The sequence below is a fragment of the Lissotriton helveticus genome, chromosome 7 (assembly GCF_964261635.1).
Source record: "Lissotriton helveticus chromosome 7, aLisHel1.1, whole genome shotgun sequence".
NCBI classification, from domain to species: domain Eukaryota; kingdom Metazoa; phylum Chordata; class Amphibia; order Caudata; family Salamandridae; genus Lissotriton; species Lissotriton helveticus.
The window spans coordinates 1,712,640,973-1,712,654,635 of record NC_136068.1 but is presented as its reverse complement, the minus strand read 5'-3'; the positions used below and the strand labels follow the sequence as shown (position 1 = coordinate 1,712,654,635).

Sequence of the window (13,663 nt, the reverse complement as noted above, 5' to 3'; positions counted from 1 at the left end):
TTGAGCAGCCGGTATTCTATGAGTTGCTGTTTTGAGCAGCAGGTATTCTATGAGTTGCTGTTTTGAGCAGCCGGTATTCTATGAGTTGCTGTTTTGAGCAGCCGGTATTCTATGAGTTGCTGTTTTGAGCAGCAGGTATTCTATGAGTTGCTGTTTTGAGCAGCAGGTATTCTATGAGTTGCTGTTTTGAGCAGCAGGTATTCTATGAGTTGCTGTTTTGAGCAGCCGGTATTCTATGAGTTGCTGTTTTGAGCAGCAGGTATTCTTATGAGAAACTGTTTTGTTAGTTAGCTATTATGAGTGGGAGCCCTTTAGAAGGTTCTTTACAGAGGCACACTGGACTGTGGAAGCACTAGTCAAAGTGAGTAATGGGCAGATCTCCTGCATTGCCCGTCGCTTCGGTTGCAGCTCTTGTCTGACGGCAAGCTCTCTTCGTGCGTCTGGAGACTAGTAGAGTAATAGCAGCACCAGCCACGGTGGGTAACTGGTACATCTTCTGGGCAGGTCAGTGCCTTCTGAAGGGCAGGACACGAATGACTTATCTCTCACATTAGAACCCGGCTGTTTGGGTTCAGAGGTTAGCTATTTAGCCACCAGTCTCACATGTGTCAGATAACTATTCCTATATACTGAACGACACCTTCCTACCCTACACTGTTGCTGGTGCCGCTGCCAGGCCTGTGGAGTAATCAGTCATTCCGAACAACCTGCAGAAGTCTCATTTCGTACCATGGTCTGCCTACACCTCTCCAGCTCCACTTCCAGTCTGCTACTCCGGGTCTGAAACCTCTTTGTAGGACATGTATTGTGTCCCACACAACCTGGCCTCCGTATTGACTTTACCCTGGACTGAAGTAGTTTCTGTAGGTTTCAGCTGAGGGAGGGTTTTCTGCACTCGAATCCCATCCACCTCCAGCATCAGCACAGAGCGGGAAGTACGTTAGTTAAGATGAACAGATAGGGTAGTGAGACATTAAAGATGGACAGACAGGGCAATGAAACAGTAAAGATGAAAAGATAAGGTAGTGAGTTAGTAAAGATGAAAAAAGCCGTAGTGAGTCTAAAGATTAACAGATAGTTTAGTGAGTCAGTAAAGGTTACCAAGTAGAGTACTGGTATGGAAGTGAGTTAGTAAAGAGGAACAGATTGGGTATTGAGTTAGTAAAGGTGATCAGATAAGGTAGTGAGTCAGTAAAGGTGAACAGGTAGGGCAGTGAGTCAGTAAAGAGGAACATATAGGGTAATTAGTTAGTAAAGGTAATCAGATTAGGTAGTGAGTCTTTAAAGGTGAACAAGTAGGGTATTGAGTTAGTAAACATGAAGAGATAGGCTAGTGTTGGACCCTGGGAATGTACTTTGTTTTGAAAAGTTTTACCTATGTTCCGATTCCTCCTGCTCAGAAGCTGCCTGCCTCTCTAGCTTCTCATTTTGCGGTGTTGTTACATTTCTGTTTTTGCCTGTATTGATGATGTGTGGTTGGTTGTACTTGTTTCCATCACCTTTGCAACCTTTGGGTTGTGTCACGGTGTATGCTGGTACTTGGGTAGTACACCTCGTTGTATGTATGATAGTGTAGTGATACTTGTGTAGGCCCCTTTTCTGGTGTGTGGTTGTGTTGTGGCACCACTGAGGCCCGTCAGAGGTTATGAGTGCTAGTCTTTGTGAAGGACACGCCTGAAGGCTTAGACTTTGTGTGGTTGTGCACGTCTTTGTGTCCAGCTAGGCTTCAATTGACTCTGATGTTGTGCTGCTTTCACTGTTGCTAGTTACTTTAACAATGCACATAGTTGCTATACATATAGGAAGTGCCTCAAAATGTAATAGCTTTTTGACACAATAGGTGTTACTTATGTCCATCGTGATGGCACCTATTGTGATGGTGTTGAAAAGGCCAAAACAAATATTTAAGGTTGTTGGGTATGAACCCTGTGACCACCGCGTTACCAGTTGTACTTTGCCCACATTACTGAGTGCACTGCTGCTGTTTGGTGGTTGTATTCCACTGCTGAGAGGCTGCCTGCTAGATCAGTGATTCCTCGTGTTGTGTAGTCCTATCTGGATGTGTTCTGCTGTCCGTGGCATCGATGTTATCTTTATTTCCTAGATCTTTCAGTTGCATCACTCTTATTTGTGACAATATGTCAGTGCTTTCGTGAGGGCTCTTCTATAAAGTGTGATCACACTTGTGTGGCGCCTTGTAGTCTGTGTAATGGGCTCTCGGGACTCAGAAGTTGCCTAGTTGTTTGAAGGGTGTTACTTAGGCATGCAATGAGTCCTCGGGTGATTTAGATGGTCTGGGTGTGTTGTCATGTACTCCTCAGAAGCTGTATTTCTCTTTGGGATACATTCTCGTATCGGTTATTTTCATATAATTAACATGGATGTAGTGTGGCCCCTGGTACACCCCCACGTTGGCATAGTCACAGGTCTATGGCTCTATAATGTAGAGTGTGTTTTGTGTTATTTTGTTGACCGTTCAGAAGCTGTCTAACTTCCTTAGACTTTGATTTGTGCTGCTAAATCTTCTCTGGGTGATGTTTTAATTCGCTGCTTGGAGTTGTGTAGTGGGCGTGGTCATTGTCGACAAGATTCTTATACTAATGCTTGTCTTGTGTGTTTTTAGTAAAGTAGTGCAAATTTGGCAAATATGTTCCTACTGAAACGGGGATTTTTTTTTTTTTTTTTTTATACTCCAAAGCTTTGCACGCTACATAAACTTTGCAGATGATATGAAGTTTAAGAGGAATCCTAGTGAAAAATTCCCCAAACAAGGCTTTGCAGGACAAAATCTCTGCAAAATTCTTGAGTGATTCACCTTGCGAAAAAAGTTCAAATTGGAGAAACGTTAAACAACTTTTGTTGGCTATGTATGTTACCTACAAGTAAAGTTTGTAAACTTTACAGAACATTTGCAACTTCTGAATGCGCAAAGTTCATAAACTTCCCCAAACTTTGTAGTAAAAATGTATCTGCCGCCCCCACCTGCCGCCCCCCCCCCCCCCCCCCCCAATGTGTTTGTGTGTTGTGCCGTTCCATGCTCAGGAGCTGCCTGGTGATTGGGGACCCTACGCCGAAGCCCTCTACTAAGTGTGATACCCAACAGCCTGTTTTCGCCTCGTGAGCTCGCAGTGTTGCTTTGTGGTGCTGTGCCTGTATCAGTCAGTTGTGATGCTTTCCTTTGACTCCTTGTTCTCCTCTTTACAGGTTCTCCCTGGCTAAGGGCCCATTCCCCAAGCTCGCGGAGTGTGCTCACTTCCACTACGAGAATGTGGACTTCGGCTTCATCCAGGTAAGAAGCGCTGATTGGCAGGGTGGGTATGTGTTTTTCTGAAGATGCGCCCACCTCGGGTGCTGATTGTACTGCAAACTGGAGTCTTTTTACTTCCAAGTGGAGTGCATTGGTCAACGGTTACCTGCTTTGCTTGCTCAGTGCCTTAGGCTCGGGATAAAGGTTTAGGCCCTCGGGTATTAAAGTACAGTCTGTGCCTGTCCAGAGTAGGTTTGTTTAGTAAAATAGCTACATGAAGTGCAGCGCGAAAGCCCCTGGTCTGTGTTTCACCTTCATTAGACCTCATCAGAGGAGTAGTATCATCACAGACCTGAGGAAGGTGGTGAGTGAAAGGGAAACAAATTGTTTGCAAATGCAATGTGAGCTGTTAATTGGCGCACACAGAAAGAAGAGACCGGTATTCTAGGAGCTCCGAGGGGTGTTCATTTAGGTGTGTTTTTTCCGTAGGGTGGTGAAGGCCTGTACACTAATTCTCTTTGCTTGAAGTCGTTGCGCAAACACGGACAGTGCTGGTGGGATTCACTTCTCATGGAATGTCCCTGGCTAAAGTGGGAGCCCAAGAAATCCCACAGTAACCTGTCTGTTTCACGTGTGTTTGAGCGTCACCTTGAGCTACCCAATCAATCAATCAATCAATCAGGGGTTTGTAAAGCACCCTACTCACCCATTAGGGTCTCAAGTCGCGAGGGGGCATGTACTGCTCCATTGGGGTCATCTGAAGAGCCAGTTCTTGAGGTCTTTCCTGAAATGGAGCAGTGTTGGGCTTTGCCGGAGGAGGAGGGGGAGGTCGTTCCAGGTCTTGGCTGCTAGGTAGGTGAAGGACCATCCACTCGCTCTGGTCCTGTAGAAGGGTGGGCCGGTGGCCAGGACGAGGTTGGCTGATCTGAGGTTTCTTTTGGGGGCATGAAAGGAGAGAGTGTTGTTGAGGTATTCTGGTGCCCTGTTGTGGAGGGCCTTGTATGCGAGCATGAGCAGCTTGAATGTTCTTCTTTCGATGGGGAGCCAGTGGAGATCACAGCGGTGTTGGGTGATGTGGTTGTGCTGGGAATTAGTCTGTCTGTGGCGTTCTGGACGGTCTAGATCCAGTGTGTTTCATATGTGTAAACACCTCCCCCCTCCTCCCTGTCCCCCCCTCTCCCCCCACTCGGGTCTAAGGAGTAAGATTTGATGTTTTGACCCCTAAATGTGTATTTGCCAATCCTGTTGTTTCTCTTGTGGTGGACACAATTACATTGTGGTGAAGAGTGCGGCCAGAGCTCCCTACATTAGGTCCTGCCGGAATGGCTTCTGTTTTCTCACCACGTGTTCATCACTTGTACCCAACGCCCACTCTCTAACACCTGTGTTTCTGATGCGATCACCTGTCCTGCATGCAAGTGGCACCTGGCTGGGCAGCTCACCCACTGGGGGACAGCAGTCATGGACCAGCCCTGAGCTCTACCAGACCCAATTTCTTGGGCCACAAAACCATGAAGTCCAGAGACAGGGCAGAGAGCAGTTCACATGGTTTCAACAGGATTTACTGCGAGTGTGGGATTTTGTACATTGAACAAATGGATTCCGGCCGAAGAAAACACGTTTTCTAATGGCTACAATTGATTCTATGAAACAAATAGGTACCTTTTGGACTCCAATAACCAGTTCCAAGATGTAACTGGAACTACATTGATTTTGTACCATACTAAATCAATATGCCAGAAACTTCATCTGTTAGAAACTATTACAAAGTGTCAACAAAAAGATGCACTGTACTACCCTTAGTACTGCACCGCTTCTAATAACCCCATCCTTGCTCTCACACCCACCCAGCACCACAGAACATATGAACGCCCTAACCACCACCCCACACTTGAAATACACAACTGGTGGTGCAGTCCAAAAATAACCGATTGGTGCCTCCTCAAAACAACCCTGTCAAAAAAGCACTCTAGTGCTCACCCACATACCCTGATCAACAATGGACGCCCCTGGGCCTTTACTGCTTCTCCACCCACAATTCATGCCACTGCAACACACTGTGCCACCCAGGCGCACCGCTCTGCCATGCCTGGTCCCTAACTACACATCAGCTATGTTTTACTTTCCCTTTGTGATACAGTGACAACTGTCTTTTTTGAAAAAAATCTATTTGCTTCCTGCAACAAGAACCTGTTATCCCCGAGGCATATTTTTTTGCAGTTTTGTAAAATTATATTCTCCAGCTATGCTGTTGCCTCCCTGCCTTCTCTGACTTTAGGTAATCTGGTTTTTCTGCTCATTCCAGCCCTTCTCCCGTGCATTCTGCATTTGCCTTAACACCTCTTCTTGTCCAGCTCAAACTATATTTCTATACTCTGTTTCTGTTACCTGCCACTGACACAACGTTGTGTATAAAGCAGGTGATAATGTTACAACTGCATGGCACTTTTTTAATCTACCCTAGAAGGTATAGAAGGCGATGGCAACAGATCTTCAAAGTAGGCGCGTAACTCACTGAGCTATTTAAGTTCACCAATCCTGTATGTTTGTATTTCCTCAGTTATGCACAGCAGACCTCCCATCAAATGGCTGGTCCACTCTCCCTGTGTGCTAATCTTCCCATTGCTCGTCACTCGTTACTCCTGTAAGACCTGCAGATACTCTTACTACAGTTATTGCATTGTGAATGTCAGTATTGTCTCTGTTCGCCTTCAAACCATAATGCTGGCATGTATTCTGTGCACAGCTTGCAGTATTTTTGTGGATGCTGTAGTAAATCTTGTACACCCTAGATTTATGTCTATAGTGTGAAGTCACCTTAACACCATGGAGCGCCTCAGTCGGACTGTGCATTTCAGGAGTAGTCCCTGTGAGTTTTTCTTACGACATTAGGTTGGTGTGAGCCTTGCGTGTACACCTGGTTTGACTACACTAGTACTTGTCATGTGGGCTTTAATGTGGGCCTGTCTGAGTGAGACACCCGATTCTAAGCTTGTATAAGTAAATCATTTGTATATGCCTGGGGTGCTAGGAGATAGTGTGAGCTGCAAGCAGTGTGTTCACCACAGATTCTGTCAGTGAGAGTCTTGTGCATTCAGGCATGACAACCTGAATCTAGCTTCTGCACACCCTGGTGTGAGTCTGCCTCAGCTGGTTACATGTTTATCAGTGTGACAGTTAGTGAGAGATTGTCACTTGGACTCCTTGTTGTGAGTATAACGTGTATATCATAGGTGGCCTTTGTCCTGTTCTGCATGCATAGAAGTAAGCTATGTATACAGGGTGTACATTGCCAGATCAGTGGCTTGCATACTCTTCTGTGATTCTGCTAGTACATGTAACCTTTACATCCTGGTGGGAACCTTCCATGTTCTATGTACCCACACAGATGTACGCTTGTTGGAGTGAGTGAGAGGGAAGGTTATGTGTACACCAGTCATGTAGACTGGTGAGAATGAGTTGTAGTGACTCTTTTGGGAGTGTGGCACAATTGGTCACATTATTTACATCTCAGAGTATGACGCATTGCGTGTCTGACAGAGTACGTTATGTTTGCACCCTGGAGTGAGTATGTTTTTTTTAGATCCATGCTTTTTGGAGGAAGTTACCCTGTAAATCCGAGGAAACCATGGTTATTACCCTAATGCAGTTCCTGCCGGATGTGCCATGTAAATCCCCATCCACACACAAATAGGATGCAGTAATCTGCTGTTGAGAGTTTTTATTATGCTTACTAGAAGGGTGTCTAGTTATTTTTAGGATCAAAACTAGTTATGCATACATTAATAATTGCTTGGAATTAATGCCCATTTGTGCTAGTGATAGCCACTAAATAGTTTTTTAATTTTGAAATTTGAATGGTATTTATAATTGCTGTGATCAATTTACAGGGCCAATACAGCTGTTGTGGTTGTGCAGTGGTAAATGTACAGAATCCTGTGTGTGTACAATAAGAGATCTGTATGCACCTCTTATTTTATTTTTGAATTCCTAGAATTTGCCCCAGAATTGAAATAAAAATAAAGTGAGTGCACATAATTATCAGCCACCGTCCTTTTTTACTGCTTACTCTGCTTGATGAAAAACCATTGAGCATGCCTCTTGGATTTTGAAAGCATTGACTGGATGTGCTCTGAATTAACACTGTGCTCTTGTGTGTTTCAGCTTCTGCTTTCATCGGATCGGAGTGAGGACCCCTCAGTGGTGGCTGCTGACGGGGAGCCAGTGTGTGCCGTGCAGGTCACATGTCAGGTAGGGAGGCTGCTGTGTGCAGCAGGGGACCGTGATTCAACCCAACAGCGCAGTTGAGCACCCGTCCCTGACAGTATTTGGGTTATCCCAATTAGCCAATCCATGCTGGTCTTGCCCACCTTCCAGTTCACCCTCCAGCGCAGTAGCTTTCCTGGCCGTGGAACTCCCACACACCCTCTCCACCTTACATCTCAGAGACTGTCCTAGCCTTGGGACCCACAAAGCCTCATTGACCCTCCTGCTCACAGGTTGTCTTAGCCTTGGATCCTGCAGCGCCCCCTTCACCCTGCAGCTCACAGGTTGTATTAGCCTTGGTGCCCACACATCCCCCTTCACCTCATAGGTTGTCCTAGCCTCAGAGTCCATACTGCCATCACCACCCTCCAGCTCAAAATCTGTCCTTGCCTTGGGACCTACACACCTGTCTACCCTTCGTGTCAGAGGCTGGCCTTGCTTTGAGACCCATACAGCCTCCTCCCCATCCACCAACTCAAACTGTCCTAGCCTTGGCCCTCGCACCTCCACCGCCTCAACCCCCCACCCTCTTTCCCCAAGGGTTGTCCTGGCCTTTTAAACTTCAAAGCGTCTTACATCCTGTGGCTCAAAAGCTTTCTCAGCCATGGGACCCACACAGATGCCGTACCAGTCTTCAGACGCCACACTGCACCTTTACACATGCTGCTATAGTGTCCGAAAAACACTTCTTATTTTCTCTCTGGTGAGATACGTTCACTCTTCCACCGTAGCACCACTCTTGATTCTGTCCCATAAGGTCAGTAGGGGTGTGTGTTTAAGGCTGGCCGTGTCACTAGCTGCATAGAACACCTCTGACATACTTGACTCCTATCCTATCTGGAGTTCAAGATGACAGATGTCTGCCATAGTTTAATCTTTTGCCATTGTATGTTAGTGTCTGTGTCATGAATGGTACACTGCGGTCTCCCTATGGATACAAAGAATGACCACAGAATATGTGAGTCCCTGTCCTGGGTCAGACACTCTTACTGTGGCTCTCTGATAGCTCATGAACAGAAGCAGGAGGAGCAGTCCACTGTCTGGACCCCAAGACAAAAACAAGAAAACTACTAATGAGGCAGCAGCCTACACAGCCCCGGGGGGTCCAGTACAGTAAACACTTCATGCAATAGCAACCATTAGGTGTTTACAAACTGAAACCAAAAGGTCACACCGGGACAAGACAAGGACAGTGCAGAGCTTGGATAATTCAGTAGCGAACTTCTGATCAACAGGACCTATAGAGAGCATGAGTCTTAATATAGAAACACACCACAGACTTACACAGGAAAGAACAGGTTCGAAACAGTAGCGCTTGAGGATAGAGCACAGGGTGCAAGAAAGGGGTGAAGGACAGTGTCGGAAATGACCATCTGTTGAGTAGTGTACCAGATTTTCGCTATATCTGTTTGAGCTAACTGTAGAACTCTGTGCACGTTCTCCCTGTTAACCCGTAGTACACTGGGTGTGCTCACTATTTTAACATTGTTAAATTGGCATAACCCTTTTGACATAACCCTTTTGACATATTTAACTTACCTATCAGGAGTGGCGTCGTGAACCCCCTGCTTTTGCAGCTTAAGCGGGTTGGTGTTAACATTCACATTTATTTATGAGCCTTTCCTATTTGTAGACAAAAGCGCTTTAAAATATGGGGCACCGATCACAGAGGTCAAGCAAGGAAAGGTAATTACAACCAAGAAATGAAGAGGAAAAGACGGGGAAAGAGAGAGAGGGGGTTGGTGAAATGAAGGGCATACGAAAATAAGGAAGAAACTGATGAGAAGGAAAGGTAAAAAGGATGATTGCAAGGGCGAATGGACTGATGGATGTAAGGATAAAACATTATTTGCATGAGTGAGAGAAAGAAAGTGGCTGGAATGATAAAAGTCTGGATGACTGGTCGCCTGGATGGAGGTGTGGAAGGAAGGATTGCTGGATTGATAAAAGGAAGGTGAATTGGCAGATGGATGAAGAAGAATGGCTAGATGAATGGATGGGTAAAAGGATGTATGAATATTTGGAAGTGTGAGCGGAAGGATGGACGGAAAACAAATAGTGAAAGGGTGGATGGATGGAATGGTGAAAGGATGGATGAAAGTATGAAAAGATGGCTGAGTACATGAAAGGCTTAAAGATACACGTAAGGGGTTAATAAATGTCCTCATTTAGAGTCGGTAGGGCTTAGTCGATTTGCTCACCCAGTGGCGTTCAAGGCATTGATCAAAGTTGGGGTTATTGTAATTTGCTGGCTATTCCTTTGCCTGTAAGTCCCTAGTATACGGGACACTCTGTTTTCAGGGCCTTTAAGCTTAATGCTGCTAGTGGACTGCTGCACCTATTGTGTCATCCACTACAGTGGCAGTGTAAACATGGCTTCCGGCTTACCATTGTAGCCTGACTGGAGCAGTTTAACAGCTGCAATTCAACCTACCAAAATAACCTCTTTTGAGAGGTCTAAACCTTCCTTTTAAACATTAATAAGTCACTCTTAAGTATGCATCATAGCCCATAAGGCAGGGTGCAAGGTATTTAAAAGTAGGACATGTAAGAAGTTAATGTTAAGTGTGTCCTTACAGTTACTAGCTCTCTAAAGCTATATTTCTTTCACTGTAGCAAGACTGGCTGTTCCATTGATGAATACTGGGATGCACCAATACATTTAATAGTGCTATCTTCAGCTAGGAAATGGTTATAAATGTCATTCTTTTACTCTGTAGTATTTATTAAAAGCCCAAATCACTGGTGAAGTTGCATTTTGAAGAAATATTAAGGAAAACATACTTTTAAAAAGTTATATTTTTCCTGCCCAAAGTCTCTGGAAGCTAATTTGCATTTTCCTCCAAATGCAATCCTCTGAGTTCTCAAGGTCTGAATGAGGAGTGACAACTGCTCCCAGAGCGGAAACAAAGGCCTGGGGAGGTGTTTCTGTTCCTCTGGCAGGTTGACAATTTGGGCAACGCCCAGGAACATAATGAACAACAAAGTGGTATCCTCTGTTAAAGGGGGGTGTCATATGACACCTGCACATGCCCTCGCTCAGGCAGGGTCTAATCCCAGATGGAAGGGATCTGCCTTAGAGCTGGTTTGAAGTGCCCTCAAAGGAGGGGTTTTTCATTTCCCTGGCTGCACACTAGGGGTGGGCACACAGGCTCTGCAGAAGGGGTTTCAACATCTTGGACCTAAGCAGAGAGAGACCCAGTGGGATTGTTAGCAGTAGGGCACACATGATGTGCTAGAGAAGTGGAAAGGGTAACCCCTGAAAAACGTTAACCCTTTGTTTAGGGAGGGACCATAATTCCCCCCAACCACAGGCTAGAGCCAGGAATGAATGTAGCCACCACAGTACCCTCCTCATGGCCCTGAGGAATATCTGAAGCAGGCTGAACCTATTGTCTGTGACCCGAGAAGAGCCCGAGGGACTCAACCTGATCTTTCTTGTACCCAGGACAAACAAGTAGACTCCAAGGGTCATGAGGCTGACAACTTCATGAAACAAAGTTACAACAAGCTGCAAGAGGTCTTTAATGCAGCTTCCCAGCTGTCCAGTTACAACAGCATCAGCACTGGACCCAGGATTGTATAATAGGTGTTAGTCCTTCTGCGCATTCTGAAGAGGGGTGACTATCCTAGTGTGCTGCGCTATTACTGAGGTTCCCCTGAGGCGAGCCTGGGTATATTTTGGCTTCTTAAACGAAGTACCGGCATGGAGGTCTGGGACTAGAGAAAATGAAAGTGCTACTTGTGGAATTGGATGTTGCTGTTGCTGTTTCCAGTGTTCCCTTATTTTTGGGCCCTTGAACTGCTGTGGAAAGGGCCTGCTGCGGAAAGGGCCTGCTGCTCGCTCTCACGATGGAGAGCTGTCAAGTTCTTCGTAGCTGGATGCTGTTCCCAGGGCGCAAGCCTGAGCGCGTGCACATACTTCCCTGTGAGTGCACTTGTCACCGCTCCTAGCCAGTGAGCCATCACAGACCCCCATTCCATTGCACGCCTAAGCTCACCACTTGCTTACAGCCACATGCATTTTCATACTCTTTATCAGCAACTCTGCAGAAGGGCCACGTTTCTGCTCAACCAGCATCCAGCTATCATCTGCAGCACAACAACTCGATTAATCACGGTCTACTGCCTGTGCAGTGCGGATGTGGTGCAGCACCAACCCACTTTCTGCTTCTTCTGTGCGTCACAGCCAATCCCAGCCATGCCTTAGTCTTCAGGACAGGGCCATTCAGTCCCAAGGTCAATGGCTGCCGCTCAAGCACATCCAATCCCAAGCCTAGGGGGCTGCTATCCATGCACATCCAGTCCCAAGTGTAGGGGGCTGCCATCCATGCACATCCAGTCCCAAGCGTAGGGGGCTGCCATCCATGCACATCGAATCCGGTTGTACGACAGTACAATGCTGGTAAATACATTGCATGCCTTTGCCTCGCCTTTTTTTAGCACGCATGCTTTCACCGCGATTATGCGTTTACAGCGCATGCCAAGACCACACATTGTTTTTAGATTTAAAAGCAATGTATTTGTGGGGGAAGACCCCACATTCCCTCTCCCCCCCCCACCTTACCTTAAATACATGGTATTGGCATGCGTTGTAAATGCATATTCGCTGTAAAAATATGCGTGCTAAAAAATGTGTGGCAATGGCATGCAATGTATTTACCTCATCGTAAAGGCTGTTTCCCATCCAGCCTCATCCATGCATATCAAATCCCAAGCCTAGGGGGCTGCCATCCATGCACACCCAATCCCAAGCTAAGGGGGCTGCCATCCATGAACATCCAATCCCAAGCGTAGACGGCTGCCATCCATGCACATCCATTCCCAAACGTAGGTGGCTGCCTTCCATGCACATCCAATCCCAAGCCTACGGGGCTTCCATCCATGCACACCCAAGCTCGCTCTCTGTCTTTGTTCCCATCTTGCCGTTTTCTAAACTTTCCATAACACCCAGAGCCAAATTAAGTTTTCACTGTTTTGATGTCGGGTATTTCAGTGCATTTAACGGTTTGCACTCCATGATCCATCGTTTGAAGAACCCCAAGTGGAAATGCAGATTCTGCAATTTTTCACAAGTATTAATGGTAGTAACGCCAGCTTTTTACTAGTGGAAAATGTCTGCATTGGTGCAGTATTACTGTTAATAAAGTGGAGAAGCACTTTACAAACGTGATAACATATCACTCGAAATCATTAAAATGCAATACATTTGCAGTGACCGCCACGTATTTCAGCCAATATAAAGGAAGGATTAAGAATTCCTGAAAGACTCGTGTGTTCTCCAACACTGCTGGAGGTCAGGGTGGAAGAGCATTTGGAACTCAAGGTGCTTCAAAGATATTTTAGGATAGAGTCTAAACTCATTAAATTGTCCTACAACATAGACTTCTATTTGTCCCATTTGTTTTCTTAATGCATCTCTCATGTTGGTCTTGCTCCTCTAGCCACATGCCGCAGTAGTTGTTCATTTGTGTTTTCATTTATAGCTGTGTTTGCCTCTTTCTTTATATTCGTATCTTTCATACCCCTTTTCCCTATAGCTGCTCCTGTGTCCTTTCATCTGAATCGCTCCTCTGTAACTCTGTCTGACCCTGTTTCTCATGTGTCCTCGTTTTCTGGGGCTGTTTGGAGTTCTCACCCTCTTGCCTCTCTTCTGCAGGGGAAGTCCTGGCCGGTCCATCGGAGCTATGACGAGTTCCGTAACCTCGACACTCACCTGCACCTCTGCATCTTCGACCGGCGCTTTTCCCAACTGCCGGAGCTGCCTCCGTTTGCTGAGATCAGACATCGCACTGAGGTATGAGGGCCTCTCTCTCTCTCGTTCTTTCTACTCCACTCCACTCCGATCCCAGATTGGAGCACTCGGGAGGAACATGGCTGCCTCTTTTGAACATTGTGCTTACCACTAGAGTTAAAAGCCTATAATAAGACAAAGCTTCAAGAGGTCTCTGGTGACCCTTTCTTGGGAGGAAGAGGCGTTCTGTCCCTTCTTGGAGGGAAGAGAGATCTTGCCTCCTCCTTGAGGGAGCAGATACGTGGCCACCTCTGGGATTTAGAGGATTTGAAGGAGCTTTTAGAAGGAACAGGCGCTCCACCTGGGGTGGGAAAGATAGGTCTGGTGTGCCCTGCGTAGGAGAAAGAGGCGTTCGG

At 46.2% G+C, this 13,663-nt stretch overlaps 1 protein-coding gene across 3 annotated transcripts in view; it reads left to right on the top strand.

Moving 5' to 3' along the window:
- ARHGAP33 (Rho GTPase activating protein 33) overlaps positions 1 to 13,663 on the top strand; it is a 463,864-nt gene that overhangs the window by 392,695 nt on the left and 57,506 nt on the right. For all 3 annotated transcript variants that reach the window (XM_078655399.1, XM_078655398.1, XM_078655400.1), the window contains 3 exons: positions 3,205 to 3,289; positions 7,412 to 7,498; positions 13,173 to 13,310. In XM_078655399.1, the coding sequence (XP_078511525.1) occupies positions 3,205 to 3,289; positions 7,412 to 7,498; positions 13,173 to 13,310 (310 nt within the window). The remainder of the gene's footprint in view (positions 1 to 3,204; positions 3,290 to 7,411; positions 7,499 to 13,172; positions 13,311 to 13,663) is intronic.